The sequence below is a fragment of the Pristis pectinata genome, chromosome 16 (genome assembly GCF_009764475.1).
Source record: "Pristis pectinata isolate sPriPec2 chromosome 16, sPriPec2.1.pri, whole genome shotgun sequence".
In the NCBI taxonomy this organism is placed as follows: domain Eukaryota; kingdom Metazoa; phylum Chordata; class Chondrichthyes; order Rhinopristiformes; family Pristidae; genus Pristis; species Pristis pectinata.
The window spans coordinates 14,117,121-14,139,888 of record NC_067420.1 but is presented as its reverse complement, the minus strand read 5'-3'; the positions used below and the strand labels follow the sequence as shown (position 1 = coordinate 14,139,888).

The following is a 22,768-nucleotide window of genomic DNA, read 5'->3' as shown; positions in this document are numbered from 1 at the left end:
TTTGCCGTTAGCAATGGAAGTGATTGCTAGTATCTGGATACACACAACCAATCAAACTACAGCCAAACAGAATTCTTTCACAGAATCCCAGATAAACATGGCTTGCCCTGAATGAAACTCTTCAGAAGAACCTGCTGCCTAAGGAATATTTCTCCTCTGGGGGTTGGTTGGCTAGCCCATTATTGGGCAGAAGAGCCTCCATTGATAACATATGACAGAAGTGACTTGGTCCTTCTCAATTTCTTCCTATTGGTCCAACCAGTTACACTCGCAATGGCTCATGCCTTTAACTCCAAAAACTATTGAAAGAGAGTGTGTAAATGGAAATTAATATTTCCAAATAATTTTATCTCCCTCTAGTCTAGAAAGGAGAAAACATCACACTTGTTTGGATTATTAATCTGTCCATCCATGAGGTATTTCTGTCAGTGGTGCTATATTTTCTAGCACAGCTGAAGTATGAAGCATCGTAAGAAAGAAAAAAAACACTTGGAAAAAGCACTTCACTGCCTCAGTTGAATGTGTAATAAGGGATTGAAGAGCAGGGCATGTCATTCTCAGTTAATTGTGCTGAGTGTTAGCTGGCAGTTCTGTGGAGAAATGTATGTCTGATCACCCACACTGATTTCAGGGCTAGCTTCTTAATGTACGGAGTGAGGGCCTGGAAGTCCTTCAGGTTCATGCCATTATAAAGGCCACATCCAGTACAGCCCCTTTGGACCAAATGATGTACTTGACTTTCCTTAAAGGGCAAGTGGAGAGAAATGGTTTGTTTACTCTCCTTTCTTCAAATTAATATTAATGTTTTCAATTAATTTATTAGGTATTTTTATCAGAATTTAATATTTTAATGTTTTAATTTATTAAAATTAATTTCAATTCTTTTGAAATGTCTCCAATCATCAGAAACAGTTAAACAAAGTGGAGAAGACCATCTGACAGCATGAGTGGTCCAAGGACTTGGCCTTTAGATACATTGCTTGAGGCCGACTTGTGGACTAGTTCACCTCACAGGAGAGTTGACCCCTCCAGGATATGGGGAGCAGCAGCCAAAGAAAGGTTAGACTAGCTGTGGGGATCCAGTGGGAGCAAGCATGAGGAGTGGGCTGAAGTTAAATCAATTGAGCGTCAAATGGTCATTCTTATTTCTGACCACTGTTTTATGAAGTTCATGGTTGCTTTGTAGTTTTATAGGGTTTAACTTTGAATTACGCTAATGGAAGAATTAAGTCCTCCTTTCCATTACATTGATAACTATTTCAGTATTCCTTCCTGTTCTCAAACAGAACTGAAATCTTTCATTACATTTGCTGCTAATTTTTACCCTGTTCTCACATGATCGACATCCGATTCTTCCCTTCCCTTTTCTTGATTTATTTGTCTCCTTTGTAGGGATAGGTAAACAAAGTCCATTACAAGCAAATGACTCCCTCAGCTACCTTGATGACACCTCCTCTCACCTTGCTTCAATCCATTCTCTAAGATTCCTAACCTCCATTGTATGTTTTGTGGCAACAAGACTTCCCACATGAATGCTTCTGAGATATCTTTTTTCCCTTCGCTGTGGCTTGCTCTCTCCCATAGTTGACGACACTGTATCTATTTCTGGCAATCCTGTTTTCATCTCCTTTTCATCCAGGATGGCAAATTTAGGTTCCCCTTGTCCTCACTGCTTCACCATTTGTAAATTGGTAAATTCTTTTACTATTGTCATACGTACCGAGGTACAGTGAAAAACTTTGTTTTGCATGCAATCCATACAGATCATCTCATCACATCAGTGCATTGAGGTGATACAAGAGAAAAGCAATAACAAAATGCAGGATATTCTCACAGTTACAGAGAAAGTGCAGTGCAGGCAGACAATAAGGTGCGAGGCAATGACCATGTAGTTTGTGAGGTCAAGAGTCCATCTTATTGTAGAAGATGTCCGTTCAGTAGTCTTATAACAGTGGGATAGAAGTTGTCCTTGAACTTGGTGGTACATGCTTTCAGGCTTTTGTATCTTCTGCCTGATGGGAGGGGGGAGAAGAGAGAATTCCAGGGTGGGTGGGGTCTTTGATTATGTTGGCTGCTTTACTGAGACAGCCAGAAGTGTAGACAGTGTTCATGGAGGGGAGGCTGGTTTCCGTGATATGCTGAGCTGTGTCCACAACTCTCTGCAGTTTCCCGCAGTCTTGAGCAGTGCAGTTGCCAAATCAAGCTGTGATGCATTCAGATAGGTGCTTTCTATGGTGCACTGATAAAAATTAGTGAGGATCAAAGGTGACATGCAAAATTTTAGCCTCCTGAGGAAGTAGAGGTGCTGGTGCACTTTCTTAGCCGTGGCATCTATGTGGTTGGACCAGTACAGGCTATTGGTGATGTGTAATCCATTAGACTCCACATTTAACAGATTCTCCGCTACAACTGCCACCTTCCACAACAAGATTCCACCACTATATTTCCCCTCCCCTCCCTTTTCAACATTCAGAAAGGACCATTCCCTCCATAACCCCTTTACACTTTTCCCAGTCACCTAACTGCTCCCTTTGCACAGCACTATTCCATACAACCACAGGAAATGCAGCATTTTCCCTTTAACCTCATTTCTTTCCAGCATTCGGGGATCTAAGAGTCCTTCCAGTTGAAGCAGTGATGCAAAACCTTCTTCCATTTTAATGTAGTGCCTTTGATAATCACAATGTAGAGTCCTCCACTCTGGGGAAGCCAAACACAGATTCGATGACTGGTGTGCAGAATATGTCCATTTAATATGTAAGGGTGAGCCCAAGTTTCCAGTAGCCTGCCACTTTAATTCTCCACCCCACTTCCACCTTGACCTTTCTGTTTTTGGCCTCCTGAACTGTTTCAATGTAAGCTTAAAGAACATCACCTCATTGTCTGTATAGGCAGGTTGCAGTTCTTGGAACTCAATATTGAATTCAGCAATTTCAGATAACCAGCCTTTCCTGTTTGTGTCAGAACTCACCAGTCCTGATTGTAAGGTCGAGCAACTGTAACACCAATTGTGTTTTGCTGCCTCCACAGAGGCGATCTAATCTGCTGAGTATTTCTAGCATTCCCTTTCACTTTGGATTTCCAGCAACTGTTGTGTTCCGCATTTTACAGAAGCAGAACATTTTGTTTCTCTCTAGTGTCCTCAGTTGGTTTCATCTATTTACACTTCTCTAGGTAGACCCCTCTTTTCGATGGCATTGAAAACAATTGCCTCATCTGGACAATGTTGGCGTCCACCATGTCACAGACATTCCCTTTGTTCTCTTCTAATGAAAGGTCGTTGACCTGAAATGAATTCCTGTCCACTGATGCTACCCGCTCTACTGAATTTCTCTGGCATCACTATTTTCATTACAAAAGAATTAATTTGCTTCTTTATCATGTCTATGTTTAGCAATTCCAGATGCAGTGTTAAAAATGCACAAATGTTTGCTTGTAAACTACATGTAATTATTAGTTATCATTTGAGGACTATATTAATGTTTCTGTGCCAAAGGCAAATGACACCTCATATGGGTCAAAGCATTTCACAAAGAATGATGCAGACTTAAATCAGCTTAAGGCCTCTATTTCTATTTCTATTTTCAGATAAAATAGCCTGGTACATTCTTAATAATTACTGGCAAAAAAGAAACTTTTCCAAATCTAGATCAGAAAATTACAGCCACAAAACCATTTCTTTCAATCAAATTTGTGTTTAAATTCCAGTTGTACTGAGGATGAAAGTGCTGTCAGTATAATATTTGACATCAATATATTTGTGCAAAAAATTCACACAATTTATCATTTATTTTTTATTTATTCATTTACTGGTTTAAGGACATTGCTGGAAAGGGCATTATTTATTGCCAATCTGTAGTTGCTCTTGAAGAGGTGGTGGTGAGATAGTTTCTTGAACCACTGCAGTCCTTCTCGTGAAGGCACCCCTACGATTCTGATGGGTTGGGAGTTACACAATTTCGAACAGCAATGATGAAGGGACACTGATACCATTGTAAGTCAGGATGATGTGCAGTTAGGAGGAAAATCTGCGCGTTCTGGTGCACCCACTGCCCTTGGTGGTTGTGGTCACATGTTTAGGAGGTTCTGTCAGAGAAGCTATGATGAGTAACAGCAGTGCATTTTGTAGATGGTACGCATTGAAGCAAGAATGTGCCAGTAATGGAGGGAATGAAAATTTAGTGAGCTGGACAGGATGCCAAGCCAAGGGTGTCTTGTCCTGAACAGTGTTAAGCCTTTTGAGTGTTATTAGAGTGACATTCATCCAGGCCAAAGGAGAGTATTTCATCACACTCCAAACTTGTGCTTCTGTGGAAATACTCTTGGATATCAGGAGTGAGTCACTTGCAGCCAGATACACATCCACAGACCTGCTCTTACAGCCACAGTATTTATGGAGCCAGTCCAGCTGAGTTTCTGGTTCGTGGCTAACCCCAGGATGTTGATAATGGGATATTTGATGTTGATAATGCTACTGAATATCAAGGATCAGTGATTAAACTTTCTGTTGATGCTTGTTGCCTGGCACTTTGTGACACAGATGTTACTTGCCACTTATCAGCTCATGTCTGAAGGTTGTCTAAGCCTTACCTCATGCCAGCCTGGACTGCTTCATTCACTAATGAGTTGCAAATCAAATTAATGATTGTGCAGTGAACGTACCCACTTATGAATGGTATGAAATGATTGAAGATGGTTGGGCATAGTGCATTGCCCTGAGGAACTCTTATAATGATGTCCTGGGGCTGGGATGATTCTTTTTGAGCCATCTTTCTTCGTATGAATTATGACTTCAACCATTGGGTTGTTTTCCCCTTGATGTCTATTGACTTGGTCAAATACTTAATGCCAAGGGCAGTCACTATCATCTCACCTCTGGAATTCATTTCCAGTTGGTCCTTGAAGAGCAGATTATTGAGCTTAAGTGGCATTTGATAACACTGATGATGACACTTACTTATTGGCAACAATACTAGGAGAAGCCATGTCATTGGGATTGCCAGTGCCAGGGAAGACCATCCTTAACTCTCTTTAGCACTCTGGTTTGTGCAGGAGAATCTACACATGGTCCTTAAATATCAAAAATTATTTGAACATTTCCTAAGAACTTTGCCAGCAATGCTCCCAATGAGCCAAATCTTGTTGGAATCAAAAAAGTTTTTAAGATCTACTGCAGATCTTGAAAACTGGCAAAACTAACCATTAGTTAATACAATGGCAAAAAAAAACTTCAATACAAATAACTGTAAATATCCTGTAGGCTTGTGATTTACAGTTACAGCAAAAGCATGGTGGAACTTGCGGTTATCACATCTTAAATTGTAAAATAATTCAAAATTCCTTACTTGTATTACAGGTGATTGGTAAACTTTCTGGAGATATTCAGCAGAAAAATATTGTCAGCTGTTTTAATTATTTTAGTTTAATTCGTCATCATCGTAGTGGTTATCCCTCGAGGTCAAGGATGATGGACTTCGTTCCGTTGATCTATTTATGGGCTCTCAAGTGGCTTATGAGTCCAATCTTGGCTAGAAGTAGCCCACAGAGCGAAGATGCCTGTGCATGTATTTATTTAACGTGTACTTGATGTTGCACTACAAAAAGCACATGGTACTTCGCAAATCAACCAACTGATTCCAATGGCACAGAAACCATGACGATTGGAGCTGATGGATTTGTTGCAGCCTTCATCCGCCTTCACAGCCATTAAGTTTGAAGTAACTTCGTCTGCCTGCTCCACCGCCGAGGTCTTGGTTGGTGTCACGAACCAGCAACAAAAGAAACACACTGAGCATAATTCAGTGTTAAAAACTATTTTATTAATCACTACTTATGATAATACGTAAAATAAAAGTTAAAATGTTAGTATGTTAGAATTCAAAAATGTTAAACCTCGAACGTTAACCCCAAAACTAAACTCTTCCTGTGTGTGTGTGGCAAAGTCCAAAACTCCCAGTTCGGAATGGTTCTTAAGTTCAGTTCCGCAAGCCATAAGGTGAAACATGAGCAAGGGCTTCTTCAACAACCACCGTTGTCTGAAGATAAGACGTAGATGTAGAGAAACATAGAGAGAGTAAATACGAAATCCAAATGTTCCACGATGGAACCCAAACGACACTTCAGTGTTTACTCGGTAGTGACTTCCTCACCCCGAAAAGCATCCGAACCGTGGTCGTCCACACATAAATACCTGTTTCCTTCTACAGGTCAGCAACAAAGTGAACTCCATCGGATTACTTCCAACTTCCATACATGGATTTCAGTGGCAGACACAGTTATAGTTTCTCATCCATCGATAGAAAAAACAAGCAGGCTGGTGTCTCTCTCCCTTCTCTCTCTCTCTCTCCTTCTTCTTCTTACTTCTTCAACAACGTCATTACGTCCTTTATCTTCTATTGACGTAAGCACGCCCCACACACACATACACACACACTCTCTATCTTAAAGGGACTTTCACTGAGTCCGTAACAGTTGGATTGTTCTTTGTCAGGGACCTTGCCATCGACCTTACCGCCATGGGTGACCCTACCAGGAGCATAGCTCCAGATGGCATCGCTCTTGGGATCTCAGGACCAGACAAGCTTCTCCACCACGACAAGGTGACAATCCACGGAGAAGTTTAATTACACCATTTCAGAAATGACACTTATGACAGTGGCATAGTAGCAATTCCTCCCTTCAATTATCCACGCTGGAGATAAACCCCCACCACATACAGGTGTTAAATTCTAAACCTGCAGAAGTGCCAACAGATTAGGATATCAATTGAAAATTAGATGCTGTAGTTTCTGTTTGCTGAAACAGCAACTTCAGGTGGGAACGAGGGGCTGATTCTTTTTAACTGATATCGACCCAGCTGACGGCAAGTCTGCTTTCCCAACTATCTCTATTGGAAATGACACAAAGATACACATGGTAATTGTGAACAGAAGGTCTACTGCTTAATATAAAGTTGTTTTTAATCATAATCAATTATCAATCATCCATTGAATGCTATTTTCTAAAGAAGCCTGAGGACAACAGTATCATAACATGGAGTGAAAGTCACGGAGTGGTGCAGCACAGAAATGGGCTCTTCAGCTCACAATGTCCACGCTGACTTTCTTGACCATCTATACTAATCCCATTTGCCCACTTTAGATCCATATCCTTCTATGCCTTGCATATTCAAATGCCGGTCTTAACGTCTCTTAAACATAGTGATTGTATCTGACTTCATCACCCTCTATGTTTTGAAAACAACTTTTCCCTTAAATCTCCTTTAAAACTCTTTCCTCCCACCTTAAACCTATGCTTTGTTGTTTTTGATGCCACTACTATGGGAAAAGTGTTCTATCTGCCCCATCTATGCCTCTTATCATTTCATATGCCTCAATCAGGTCATCCTTCGGCCTCTTTCACTGCAGGGAAAACAAACTCAGCCTATTCAATCTCTCCCCGTTAACTAAAGTCCTCCAATCCAGGCAACATCCTGGTGAATCTCCTCTGCACTCCCACTAGCACAGCTACACCCTTCCTATATTGTGGGGACCAAAACTGCACACAATAATCCAAGTGCTATCTAAACAGTGTTTTATAAAGTTACAACATCACATTCCAACTTTTACATTGTGTGCCTCGATCTATGAACGTGAGCATGCCACATGCCTTCTTCAACCCCAATCTACCTGTTCTCGGGGAGCTATGAAATTGAACCCCAAGGTCCTTCCGTTCCTCAACATTCTTTAGTGCCCTAGCATTTAGTATAAATATCCTATCCTTATTTGAATTCCCAAAGTACATCACCTTACACTTGTTGCAATTAAATTCCATCTGCCATTGCTCTACCCATCTTTCCGCTTGATCTATATCCTGCTGTAGCAACAATCTCCTTCTCCCTGGTGATACAGGTAAGTATTCATTTAGGACCTTACCAACATCCCCTGGCTACATATTGTTACGGACTCAGTGAAAGTCCCTTTAAGATAGAGAGTGTGTGTGTGTGTGTGGGGGGCATGCTTACGTCAACAGAAGATAAAGGACGTAATGATGTTGTTGAAGAAGTTAGAAGAAGAAGAAGGAGAGAGAGAGAGAGAAGGGAGAGAGACACCAGCCTGCTAGTTTTCTCTATCGATGGATGAGAAACAATAACTGTGTCTGCCACTGAAATCCATGTATGGAAATTGGAAGTAATCCGGTGGAGTTCACTTTGTTGCTGACCTGTAGAAGGAAACAGGTATTTGTGTGTGTGGACGACCACGATTCGGATGCTTTTCGGGGTGAGGAAGTCACTACCGAGTAAACACTGAAGTGTCGCTGGGGTTCCATCGTGGAACATTTGGATTTCGTATTTACTCTCTCTCTGTTTCTCTACATCTACGTCTTATCTTCAGACAACGGTGGTTGTTGAAGAAGCCCTTGCTCATGTTTCACTTTATGGCTTGCGGAACTGAACTTTAAGAACCATTCCTGAACAGGGAGTTTTGGACTTTGCCACACACACACACGACGAGTTTAGTTTTGGGGTTAACGTTCAAGGTTTAACATTTTTTAATTCTAACATACTAACATTTTAACTTTTATTTTACGTATTATCATAAGTAGTGATTAATAAAATAGTTTTTAACACTGAATCATGCTCAGTGTGTTCCTTTTGTTGCTGGTTCGTGACAAAATGTAGATTACCCCTTTGGTTGCTAAGGGGACCAGTCTTTTTTCTCTGGCTGTCTTCTTGCCTCTGATATACTTCTAGAACGTCTTAGGATTCTGTTAATATAAAAGAACACGAAAGTCAAGAGGAAGATTTAGTCACAGGAGACCCTCTGGAGGCTCTCAGAGAGGATATTAGAATAAACAGATTGCAAACTCTATGTAACCTTTAGGTGACTGGAAATATTTGGTAAATTGAAATCATTTTGAAAAATGTTGAGATGGTTTTAGAGCAGATGAAAAGGGAAGAAAATAAAAGTGTCTCTTTTTCTACCTGTTATTGAGAAAACGCATTGAATATAATAACTTTGCTTTGAAGGAGAAGATAAACTAGTATTGAATTTAATAAAAAAAATCACTTGATGGTGCAGGAACCTAATCCAATATGTACCTTATAACAGCACATTTTTTCCCCAAGATGGAAATAACGAATTAGATGTCAGTAAAATAAGAACGTACAGAGAGACGTGAACTTTAAATGCCAGAATTGTTAATAAAGAATGGAATAATTTGTAGCACAGATAATTTACTCAGGGAAAAAAAATGCTGCTGAAAGACCAAGATCTAAACATAGTTAAAATAGCATAGAGAAGTAAAGGAAGAGAATCTACAGAAGGACAACCAAAGGGCTGAACAGTGAAGCCATTCATGCAGGTTTTATGGAACTTAAAAATAATCAACGTCAAATCAGAAATAGTTTCTGTCATAGGTGATTGAGAAACAAAAAAAAAGACAAAATTATGCAGTTAAGTTAGGGCACTGAATACAAGGTTGCTCTCTCAGATTAAATACAAAGACGGTGGTAGGAATCGTTCTCCTATTCTGCCAGCAGTTCGGAAGAGAACTAGTGGTTAATAACATTGGATTGGTGAGCACGTTTCTGCCTTCTGTGCCTGCACCTTGTAGTACAAAAGAACAGAATGTCCTGGAGGTCAGATACCAGCTCATCTGATGTCTTTTTGTTATGATGGGCTTTGCAATAAGTCCAGGGGCAGGGCGCAGTTGGACAGTATCTGGCCCCTCCGCTCTATACCAGCCATAACTGGCAGCCATTGTGTCATCAGCCTCAGTGGAAAGAGTAGGTCATTTGCTTCTTTTTCTTTAATTTCAATTAATATTAATGTTTTTTAAATTCGTTTTACCAATTAAGTGCATTTTAAGTAAATGTATTATTTCCAATGACTTTATTTTCTATATCATTTTATTATTGATAATTATTTCAATCAACTTAAAGTGTTTTTAGAGGTCTGAATATCAGAGACATCTAGAAACAGATTCAAAGGCCTCTGACAGCAAAAGTCATCAAGGGGTCATCAGGCTGATCCTGTGGCAAGTCCCCAGGATCTGCTCCCTGAGCCCTTATCTCCACTCACTGATAGTCCCAATTTGTGGGATAACTGTAGAGCCACGGAAGACTATTTTGATCATGGAGATAACACTGGGTGGGGAGGATCATGAAGTTTGATCCGCATGGGGAACAATTGAATCATTTGAAGGATATTTTAGCAAGCTTCATTTTAAGATTCTCTGATTCCTGATCATTGGAACCGAATTAATAAAGTTATACACTTAATATAGGAAATACAAATTCTTCAACAGCACTGCTATGATGATGGTTCTGCTCTGGACAAAATCATCCATATCCATACTGGCAATGTTGGTAATAATGAGGCAGCTCATGACATAGGGTTTGACTGAAAAGATTGGCCACGTCAAGTCACCTTGAAACCCAAGAGCGAGGGATAAGTATTTGGTGCTACTGAACTGAAAAAGATTTGATGACATCATCGCTACTGGAACTATTAAGCAGTTGAATCATCATTTCCACAGTGGAAGCAAGAGCAGCAGCCACCAACTTCCAGATGGAGTTGATCAACAGCATACATCTGATGCATACATCTATTTCCAAGACAGTGTCACCCTTACTACAAACTGTGCAGAAAGATGATCCAATGTAGCTGGGTTCACAAATGATAAGAAGTACAGAAGGGTATAAGGGATTTCCAGCTCTGTGCTCCTCAAAAACCAGTAAATAGTTTAATGTTGGATTAGGGACATGAACCCCCATGGAAATGCAATGATTGATAGCACAGTTATTTGTGCATTATAAACATTGACTGAACTGGCATAAATTTAGATAGAGATGTTACGCGTTGTTTGCTTGTGATCCTTGGAGCCTAATAAGTCACTTCTGTCGATTATGTACACTTGTATTAGTGGTGTTGAAATAGACATAAATCTATAATTGCATGTTTACATGATTGCCATTAGGGCTGGATCCAACCTAAATGTGTCCTGGGTTCCTGATAGGCTTCTTTCCAAAGCAGATGCATGATTAAGAGATGATTTTAACAAAAACAAAGTACAATATCTGCAAGTTTACATTGTTTGGATTGCTGTGGCTGTGCCAATAGTTGGGGCATAAAATATAAGAACAGGGAGGTTGTGGGCCAGCTGCATAAAACATTAGATAGGTCATAGCTGGAGTGTTGTATGCAGATCTCGTTTGTCACACTATAGGAAATTGTGATTGCATTGAAGAGAGTGCCGAGGAGGTTCACCAGGATACCACAAAGGATGGAGTGTTTCGGCTATGAAGAGAGACTGGATAGGCTGGGTTTCATTTCCTTGGAGACAGGTGGCTGGGATTGGGGGAGGGGGAGCAAATTGCAAACAAGATTATAAGGAGCTTTGACAAGGTAGATAGTGAGGAATGTTTTCCCACTTAGCAGAGGTGCTTATATCCAGTGGGTGCAAATTTAAGGTAAGGGATAAGAAATTTAGAGAGAATTTGAGGGTTTTTCTTTGACTTGAAGTTGGTTGAAATATGGGATGCACTTCCTGATGCGGCGGTGGTAGAGGCAGGTATTCTCACAACATTTAAGAAATATTTAAATGAACATTGAAATGCCACAGCATAGAAAGCTACAGGTTGAGTTCTGTAAAATAAGGTTAGTGTAGATAGATAACTTGATGGCCCACCATGGACTGGGTGAGCTGAAGGGCTGGTATCCATGTTGTATGACTCTGTATTTTGAACTGAGGTCAAGTTGCGGAAGTGGACCACTGTATTGTGCATTTAATGTTTATAACTGAATGAATTGTCAGCTTTCTGTATGTTAATAAAAACTGTACCTCATGTTCTCTGAAAAATATTTGCAGAATAATTTCATTTAAATGCTCAATCCTTTATAACTTGAAACACATCGATTATGTACATCCTGAATATCTCCCATTCTTAAAAAAAGTACATTTTTTAAAACCTTTGCTCCGACCAGTCAGCATTCTAGTGAAGGCAAACGAGACTGCAGATACTGGAATCTATCTCTGCCACATCTGTTCTCAAGACTGTTCTCCTCACTTGCCCTCTCCCCAGACAGAACACCGGTTGAGTTCCCTTGGTCCTTACCTTTCTTTCATCCCACCAGCCTCCACATTCAACACGTCACCCTCTGCCATTTGTGCCAGCCTCAACGTGACCCCACATCTTGCCTCCTCCCCACTCGCTTCATGACTCCCAAGTCTGCTCATCCCTCCCCCCCTCCCATCCCCTGGAACATTCCCTAGCAACCGTAGGAGGTGTAACGCCTGTCCCTTCACCTCCTCCCTCACCGTCATCCAGGAACTCTCCCAATGAGGCAAATGTTTATTTGCACTTCTTTCAACCTGGTCTAATGCTTTCAGTGCTCAAGATGTGGCCTCCTCTACATTGGTGAAGCCAAGCGTAGGCGAGACGATTGTTCTGGCTGTGTGTCACTTTAACTCTCTACCCCCACCCACACTGACTTATCTTTCCACCGCATCTCCAGTGCTGTGGAGGGGCCAAACGTGAATTGGAAGAACAACGGGTTCTTCCACAGGTAGCCGACACTGCATTTCCAATTTCAGACAACCCATAAACACCCATAAAAATCCACCTAGTTTTCTTCTTCTTTTGTTCACCTTTCCCATCCCCTCTCCCATCTGGTTCCATCTACTCATCATCCCTCCTCATCAGGTTCCACCTATCACCTACCAACCTCTATCCCCTTCCCTTCCCCAGCGTGTACTACTATATACTGGCAATCTTTCCTTTTCCCTCTCATTTCTGATGCATGGCCTTGACCCAAAATATCAGCTTACACCTTTTTCCTCCACAAATGCTGATTGACCTGCAAAGTTCTTCCAGCATTCTGTTTGTTGTTCCAGCATCGTAGTGAATCTTCATTGCACGTTCTTTGTTAGCTCTATCCTTCCTATAGGATGGAAATCGAAGCTGCATGCTGTACCCCTGACTGAGGTCTCAATAAAGTTTCAATAAATTCACCATTAAATTTTTTTCTTTATTCTTACCACAGCTCTTGTGTTTAACCCTTTTATTGACTTCTATTTGGGCTTATCCATTTGAGGTGCAGTTTTAACATTTTGTTGACATAACTACTTAAATATCTCTACTGTTCCACATCACTCAGAGTCTCTCACATATATTGTAACTTGCACTTTTAACCAAAATGCACCATCTCATGTTTGCTGGGATTGTATTCCATCTGTCGATCCAACATATTATCAATATCCCATATGCAGCTTACTTTTTGCTCAGAATTATTTACATCTACTTCATTATTAACTGCTAATTTGTATGTTGATCTCTTTATCCCTCTGTCCTAAACATCTACATTTATGAAGAACAGTATTAGTCCCAGATTTTTAACACATGGAATATTCCTACCAGATGCCAATTACTTTGGGGAACAGGGGAATGAGATTCCTTTTCTTTTTCTTATTATTTCCTCACTTCAAATCTGATATTAATCTAATTTGTCTTTCCTAGATTCTGTATTGAAAAGAAGTATCTACAGTATTCTACTCTGATAAGTGCTTTCTGAAAGTCCTTGTGCACTATATTTCCGTTCATCTACTATGCCCCTTGTCTTCTCAGACAAAACTGTTTTCTATTTTGCTTTCATTCCAATTTAAGTAATGGATAGACAAGGTATGTAATTGAATTCACAGACATTGGGATAGGATAGGATAATGGATTTGTTGAATGATGAAGACGCTTGGGTGATTATGTAGCCTACACCTACTAATGTTATAACATGCTCTTACGTCCTCCTCACTTATCAATTTAGATTGGTGATATTAATTAGTTTCTGCTTATTTTGCAATCAAGCATAGAAATGATCCCTTTGAAGTGAGTTTGCACACCAGACATCTTCAACATGTGAGAAGGGAGATCCATGCTCAAGAGCTTCTGCCTCAACCTACAGCAACTTAGTGACCAAACATGTTCCATAAGTGTGAAGCTGATGTGAACTGAGATTAAGCCACTTACCATTTTAAAGATTTGTATGATGCTCAGCATAAATTGTCAAATGTCTTGTGTTAGTTATGATATCAGCCAAACCTACATATGATTGTGGAAATCTCACCCATATATTAATTAAAGGTACCAATTTTCTCCAGTAGTCAACTGGTACCAAATTACTGCTTCAATTTTGAATCAATGTTCAATTTAACAAAAGATTGCACGGTATATAATATTACTGGAAAAAAAAGTGATAAGGTGTTATTTTCTCCTGACGTCAAATATCTTACAAAGTCATCAAAGACACTGAACTATTGTCTGCACATAATAAATCCAGGCAATTTGCCAAGGAATGGAATTTCATTCATACACTTTGACTCTGAATTATTCACAGTATGAGAAGATTAATGCACCTTTAGAGAATCTGATTAGGTTATGTGACTGTGAGAATACTGAGTGTGAGTGGCTGCTATCTTACCACAGGATTATTAGGGGGCTTGCTATCATTAGTGCAAATGCTAATAGGGTAACTTGCTGAACACTGGTAGCTCAGAAATTGGAAGGAATTGAAGAAGAACAGCAAGAACTCCAGAGAATAAACAAGTTGAGTTTCTTTATGTTTCTTGTGCCTGGTTTCACAAGCCAAAGACCTCATGAAGAATTCAGGCATGCTACAAGCTTCCATTTGCTAAAGTTGAAAACATACCATATAGTTTACCAACAGTGATAATTAGTGATAAAAATCACCTTCAAAAATCAAACTAAAAAGGGCCCATTAGTATAAGAGAAGAATGTAGACTACGTAATGATAATCAGTGAAATACCAGAAAATGATAAATTTTTGAATCATGCGGCAGCTGAAAGAATGCCCCACTTTCACTAACTGGAAATGGAGAAGGGTAGATAAAACAACAGCTTCTTTTGAGTCAGATGCCTAGAGTAAAGTAATCTATGAAATTAAACTCAGAAAGATAAATAGAATCACGTATCACGGCTTGGTACAGCAACTGCTCTGCCCAGGACCGCAAGACGCTGCAGAGAGTTGTGGACACAGCCCAGTGCATCATGGACACCAGCCTCCCCTCCTTGGACTCTGTCTTTACCTCTCATTGTCTTGGTGTAGCAGCCAGCATAATCAAAGACCACACCCACCCAGGACATTCTCTCTTCTCTCCTCTTCCATAGGGTAGAAGATACAGGTGCCTGAGGGCAAGTACCACCAGACTTAAGGACAGCTTCTACCCCACTATTGAACGGTTCCCTTATACAATGAGATGGACTATGAATTCACGTCACTTGTTGTGACCTTGCACCTTATTGCACTGCACTTTCTCTGTAGCTGTGACACTTTACTCTGTACTGTTATTGTTTTTACCTGTACTACATCAATGCACTTTGTACTAACTCAATGTAACTGCACTGTGTAATGAATTGACCTGTACGATCGGTTTGTAAGACAAGCTTTTCACTGTACCTCAGTACAAGTGACAATAATAAACCAATACCAATAGAATGGCATTGAAAGGTTTAACAATATATGATGCAACAATATATAAATAACATGTACAGTGTGTACAGATATTTTATCTCATGGTGCATGTACATCATGGTATACAATTACTACTAATAATAATATCAGCAGCACATTATAAATAATTGCAATAATAACTCAAAAAGGATATTTCTTTATTTCTTTAAATGGTAAACATATTAGAGAAAAGAGATAATATCAGCTTTGAGTGGGATTATCTGAATATTAGTAAATGTTAGCAGCTAAACAGAAATACAGCACATTTTAAAGCTGGCAAAATAATGTCACTGTATTTTTAAAGAGATGCTTGCACGGAGTAACAAACCGAGGGCAGTAGAAAAGTGTTGAAGTTGCCATCCTGCAGATGGGGTGATTAAAATTTCTAAATTTAGCTGTTAATTATGAATGTGAAGGGCCATTAGACTGCTCCAGTTCATCCAGCCAGTATAACTTGTCTATTGTCATTATGGTATAAAACTGCCTCTTTAAGTTATCCCAGATATTTTGTCTGGACCATTGTCTCCGGTAATGAAAGTAATAAAGGCAGAGTTCAAACAGGGAGGATGATTGAGCATTATACAGGAGACTAAAAAGATGAACATGTTTTGCTACAAATTGACGGATACTCTGAATTGTTTTCTCACGGTTGTTGAGTATTAAATGGAGAAATGGACCATGGTGCCAACTACCCACTGAAGGTAGCAGGATACCTATGGTTCTTATACTTGTTACTTCTGGCCTTTGAAAATTTTGAACATTAGAATCTTCATTATTTCCTAAAATGGCAGAGAAAAAATCCCTCCTCCCCTTCCCTCTCCAGCCATGAGATTGTGGAATTAGAAAATTAGTTCACATTCTCCCCTAATTCCTCCAAATAAATTTGCTTTTTCACATATAAGGTAGCAACCCCTGGCACAATACAAGTAACATTTGTGCACTTCATTCAAAAAGAAAAGGAAATAAAATTGTATTTTCTAAAGGAAAAATTGCCTTCTTGTATTCTTGGGAGAGAAATTAGGGTATTTTTTTAATGGTGAGAGATTGAAAGATGTTAGATTTCAAAAATGTGAATTATCACATTCTTGGGATGTCCCAAACTTCTGAACAACCTGTCAATTACTTCCAGAAATACTGTGGTTGTTGTTAGTCAGTAAATTCAGCAGTGAATTTTCATTCAGCAGGTGTTCAACAAACAGCAAATGAATAAATAATTCATGGAGGAATTTGGACCAGGATATTGAAAGAACTCATTCGTAAGAAAGAGAAGTAGAAATAAGCCTTTAGGCCCTTTGCCCCTGCTCTGTAGTTCAATAAAATTATGATTGCCCTTATACATCAGAGTCACTTTCCTGCAATATCCTGATTCCCTAAAATCTAAAAATCTCTGGATCTTCCTTCAATACATTCAGTAACTGAGCCTCTACCACCCTCTTTGGTAGAGAATTCAGAAGGTTCACAATGCCGTAGGTGAAGAAAAATTATTTTGTCTATGTCTTGAATGGCCAACCCTAATTTTGAGAATTTGAACCCTGGCTCTAGAATCCCCAACCAACCTACTTGCATGTTAACTTTCAGTGATTCATATGCAAGGACACCTTGCTCTCTTGAAATACCAACACATTTCAATCTTTCACCATTTAAATAAAACTCTGATTTCTATTTATTTTATGGCATTGTATTCCACGTGCAATCTCCTCACCATTTTCTTTGCCTGTCTATATCCTGCTGAAATTCTTTGCATTCTCCACACACTGCACAATACCACCCAGCTTTGCATCACCAGCATACTTCAATACAATATATAACACTTGATCCTCATGTCCAAATCATTGATATAGATTGTGAATGACTGGGGGGGCCCATCAACATACTCTGCAGTATCCTATCCGTTACCGTCTCCCAACCTGAAAATATTCTCTTTAAGCCGATTTTCTGTTTTCAATCTGTTATCCAATCCTCAAACCACCCCAATGTATTACCTCAATACCTTGTGCCCTGACTTTGCTTACTTATCTCTTGCATAGAACATTATCAAGACCTAGTCCAAATACTTCAGATTTATTAGATTCCCCTTATCTGCTCTGCTAGTTACAACCTCAGAGAGTTCTAACAGATTTGTCAAACATGATTTCCCACTTATAAATCCATATTGTCTCTGCTTAATTCTCTTATTAATACCTCTTCAATAGTACATCCCAGCACTTTTCCTGTTACTGAGTCAGGCTAACCATTTTATAGTTGCTCTATATTTCCATTGGTAGCACTTCTAATAATGGATACCATGTAACTGCAACCCTGTATTATATTTACTTTAGATTTGGCTAGTATGTATTTTTGTTTTGCTCATTGGTACAGCATCATCACAAGTCAAAACAGAAACATTTGATATGTTTTCTTTGACTTTTTTTGCACTGTAGATTTACCAGAGGTGCTGGCTTGTGCTAAAGAAAGCATCCAGTAAAGGTCCCAAACGACTGGAGAAGTTTTCAGATGAACGAGCTGCCTATTTCCGATGCTATCATAAGGTAAACTATCTGTTGACAGAAAGGATAAAGGTTATTTTTGATAACTATTTCACTTTCATGATGTCTCCCTTGAATACCATTGTTGAAACAAAACATGCCTTGTTGCTAAAAGAGAATGAAACACAATTGAAAACATTTTTCTTCCAATTCTTCTTCTCATTTGCTGGAGCAGAGGTTTATTTTGGAGATTTTACAGTTTCAGTGGCTGGTCACGCTCTCATCCGTGTGAATATCAACACTGAACATAGGAAGGCCAATTTTTCTGCAATCCAAAAAAAGTCAAGTCACTCCAACCTTCATCTTAATGAGGATAAACATGCAGACAATTTCACTTTTGGAGACATGATAACATTTTATAAAAGTTTTTTTTGAGTTCCACATAATCATTCTTATACTTGTTGGTGCATTTACTAATAGAGCATCCTTCCAAGAAGAAAAAATGGAGGAATAAGTTTAGATTACTGAATCAGAATCAGGTTTATTATCACTGACATATGTCGTGAAATTTGTTGTTTTGCAGCAGCAGCACAGTGCAAGACATAAAGACTTAAAAATGACTATAAGGTGCAAAAATAAATAAATAGTGCAAAAGAGGAATAATGAGGTAACATTCATGGGTGCATGGAGTATTCAGAAATCTGATGGTGGAGGGGAAAAGGCTGTTCCTGAAACATTGAGTGTGGGTCTTCAGGCTCCTGTACCTCCTCCCCAATAGCAGTAACATGAAGAGGGCATGTCCCGGGCTGGAGCACTGTGTCCGGAGTGCTGGGGGTGAGCCATGTCTCTGTGAACCAGAGACTAATGAAGAGACTACATTAGCCAGGAGAATGGTAGGGAGCTACTTTTAGATTTTAACTGCTTTTAGATTATTAATTTAGAGCTTGTTGTATGGAAGGAGCAGACAACAAAACAAGATCTGCAATCATGTTGTAATTTTCAAGTCCTTCTTGGGATGTCACAAATCAATGCACAGCCAATAAATATTTTGCGAAGTATATTTACTGATGTCATGAAGAGAATCTGGCAGTCAATGGGAGCACAATGAGCTCCCACAAACAGCAACATGAAAATGACCAAGATCACCTGTTTTAGCAATCTTGAGTGAGGATTAAATATTGGTCTAGTTGCAAGGATAACCGTAAGCCCTTGGCAAATCAGACATTTTCTGTGGAGAAACTGATAAAGAGAGGCAAAATTAACATTTCAATTTGATGACCTAATATTCTGAAGAAAGGTCATTAACGTAAAATGTCATTTTCCCAGATCCAGTGTGGATTTCCAGTATCTCTGACTCCCCTGCTCTTCTTAAACCAATACTGTGGAACCTTGTGCATGAACATGAGAGTAAAAATTGGACATCTGTTTGGGGCCTCATCAGACAGATGGCACCTCCAACAGTGCAGCACTTTATCAGTACTGGATTTCTGAGTTCAAATCTGTGGAGTGGGCATTGAACCCACAACAGCTGACAAGAGGTGAAATGCTTACAAGTGAGTCAGAGCTCTGAAAGCATAAGTGAACAGAACCTTTCTCTAAATCATCCCTTTAATACATTGCTTTTCAAATCATTTCTCATATTCCGATGGCTTTGCTGTATAGGGCTGCAAAGAACCAGAATGATCAATCTTATCTTCAAATGTATCTGAGTGATATTGTAATGGTACAGTAGTCGCTAATCATTGAATGCAGTCCAAAACCAGTATAGTGTCTGCTTCAACTTTCCATAAGAAATGTATAACGCATATAATGCACTAAGAGCAGGAGCAGGTCACCCAACCCCTTGAGCCTCCTCCACCATTCAATAAAATCACGGTTGATCTGACTGCAACATCCACTCCATGTTCCTCCCTACTCTTGTAATCTTTCATTTTTTGCTTATCAGGAACCTACTTAAGTCTGCTTTAAAAACATTCAAATTCATTGCTTCCACTTCCTTTGACTCACGACCCTCATGGAGAGAAAAAGAATCACCTTACATCTTTCTTAAATGGGTGACATTTTATTTTTAAGCAGCACCCCTCCACCCCGCCAATTTGAGATTTCCACAAGAGGTAGCATCCTCTCCACACCCACTATGTCCAGTCCTTTAAAGTTGTTTTATATTTCAAACAGGAACAGGAGAGAGCTAAATATCTGAAATAAAGGAAGGTTAATTTTAGACTTCTCGAGTGTGAATCTGCTGCTGGCTTGTGCACATTGCATATTTTATAAAGGACTCATTCCCCAAACCATTTTCAGGGCAACACGGTGTCATAGCTAGTAGAGCTGCAGCTTCACATCTCCAGAGACTTGGGTTTGATCCTGACCTCCGTGCAGAATTTACCTGTCCTCCCTGTGACCGTATGGGTTTCCTTTGGGTGCTCCAATTCCTTCCCACATCCCAAAGGAGTGTGGGTTGGTAGGTTAAATAGCCACTGTAAATTGCACTGTGTGTAGGTGAGTGGCAGAATCGGGGGGAAGTTGATGGGAAAGTAGAATAAAATTGAGTTAGTGTAGGATTCGTGTTTGATGTTTGCATGGAGTTGGTGGGCAAAAGGGTCTGTTTCTTGCTTCTTGTCATGGCCATCAACTCTTGTCACTTCCATTCACTCCAACAAGGTGATATTGAGCCACGACCCTAGGCCGTTGACTGTGGTGAAGATAATTCCTCAGTGTCTTTTGTCAGGGAGTGCCGAGAGAACAGCTCCTGCTTATTTCAACCTGGTGTAGAGAAAATGAGGAAGTATTTTTGCTTAGACAGAGAAAACTAGGAGGAGGTCTGACAGGGTGTCTGATCATGAAGTGTTTAGACAGGATAAATAAAGAGAAACTGTTTCCACCAGTTGAACATCGTAAACCAGATTTAAATTGATTGGCAAGAGAACCAGAGACAACATGAGGAAAAGTATTGAATGGTTAAGATTTGAAAAGCACTTTCTGTCAGTGTGATTGATAAAAAATTAATTGGTTTCTTCAAAAAGAAATATTTGGAGGAGAAAAATCGCAGGGATATGCTGAAAGTCTGGACTGTAACAGAATGTATCGGTCTTCTCCGATAGAGTGAGGGTGTCTGAGGTTTCTAACTGCCCTTGGATGGACTCTCACTGCCTTTCAGATATTAATTTGGAAGCACTGCTGAATGCAGGTGGATAGAACAGTGGTAGCTTTATTGAAACACCGGAAGCAGCTTGACGTGCTGTACATTCCAGCCACATGTCATGTTGGCAGGAATCTCAACATAAGTTACAATTGAGCAAGCGTTCAGCAATCTTGACTTTGCATGCAATGAGAAACCAGTAAAACTTTTGTTTCATGTATAATTTACTTTTAAATTTTTAGGAAGCAACTTGTTTTCACAGGCCTGTACTTCACTGAATCTGGTGATGTAACATGTGCATCAAAATTGCCTGGTAAATCTGAGAGAGGTTTCTGATTCAGACAAAGTATAAAAGATGGGCTTCTGTGACATCTCTCTATCCAACTCCATAACAAAGCCATATCCTCTTCTGTGTCCTCATCTCTTCACGAGCACTCTCATGGTGAGGTCAGAGAAAGGGGCAATTTTTCTTGGCTGCCACTGGCCTTTGGCTCTTCGCTGTCAGTCTGGGGCACATTGACTGACAAATAGTTCTGCACCTGTCACAACACTCTCTCTGGATGTCACACTGTGAGCAGCGATGGAGCCTAATCTTGGTGAGGTCTCCTGACATTACACCAGGAAATCACCTCTTGGATCCCATGCCAGGTCAGTGCTGGAGTACAATCAAGGGTTTGACTCTCTTTGAAGGGGACTTAGCTGACAGAATGGGCAAGGTAAATTTATTTTAAATGTCATTGTATTGTGCTTAATGTTCTGAATAATTTCTAAGTGTTTTGATATACTTTAATGAACTGTAGTTATTTTATGTATTTAAAACAAATAATTTTGATAGCTTTCAAATGTCCTGAAAAGTCAGTGACAGTTCAGAATCATTGAAGAAGTTTAACAGCCATCATAGAGCTTTAAAACTGCCTTTCATCAAAGTTTCTGAAGGTGTTGTGGCAGTGAGGCCTCAGTGCTACACCACCTGAGTCCTAGCCACTGTCGAAATCTCAGCATGTGACTCCTTGGTGCAGAGGGCTAGCAAGGTCAGCCTTCCTCACCTGGCTCACGGTAAGGGACCACAGACCATGACTCCAGGCAGTGGACTGGGTCGAGGAAGATCCTGCCCAGGCTTGTAACATTAAATTTCAGTAGCTTCTCAACAGCATTGTTGATCACTATATTCATGCAGCTGGCTAATAAGCTGATTAATATATTGCTCCTTAGCCTTTGTTTATTGATTATATTGCTGATATATTGGTACTTTGGAACATCATTTGAATTCTATGAGCATAAAATTTACATTTATTGTTTTCCTGCTAAATCTCTTGATAGTGAGCAGATTTTAGGAAAACATGATTTATGTAACAGATGAAAGATTGATCAGTTAGAAACATAGAAACATAGAAAACCTACAGCACAATTCAGGCCCTTCGACCCACAAAGCTGTGCCAAACATGTCCCTACATTAGAAATTACTAGGCTTACCCATAGCCCTCTATTTTTCTCAGCTCCATGTACCTATCCAAAAGTCTCTTAAAAGACCCTATCGTATCCGCCTCCACCACCGTTGCTGGCAGCCCATTCCACGCACTCACCACTCTCTGAGTAAAAATCTTACCCCTGACATCTCCTCTGTACCTACTCCCCAGTACCTTAAATCTACGTCCTCATGT

At 39.8% G+C, this 22,768-nt stretch overlaps 1 protein-coding gene and 1 long non-coding RNA gene across 2 annotated transcripts in view; one reads left to right on the top strand and one right to left on the bottom strand.

Moving 5' to 3' along the window:
• Positions 1-22,768, top strand: part of LOC127578767 (docking protein 5-like) — a 334,593-nt gene that overhangs the window by 171,955 nt on the left and 139,870 nt on the right. The window contains 1 exon segment of the mRNA XM_052031204.1: positions 17,924-18,031. Within this exon segment, the coding sequence (XP_051887164.1) occupies positions 17,924-18,031 (108 nt within the window).
• Positions 8,693-22,768, bottom strand: part of LOC127578768 (uncharacterized) — a 28,526-nt gene continuing 14,450 nt past the window's right edge. Inside the window, exons 3-4 of the long non-coding RNA XR_007957573.1 lie at positions 17,930-18,040; positions 8,693-8,745 (exon numbers count right to left, since the gene is read on the bottom strand). This is a non-coding gene — a long non-coding RNA (uncharacterized LOC127578768). The remainder of the gene's footprint in view (positions 8,746-17,929; positions 18,041-22,768) is intronic.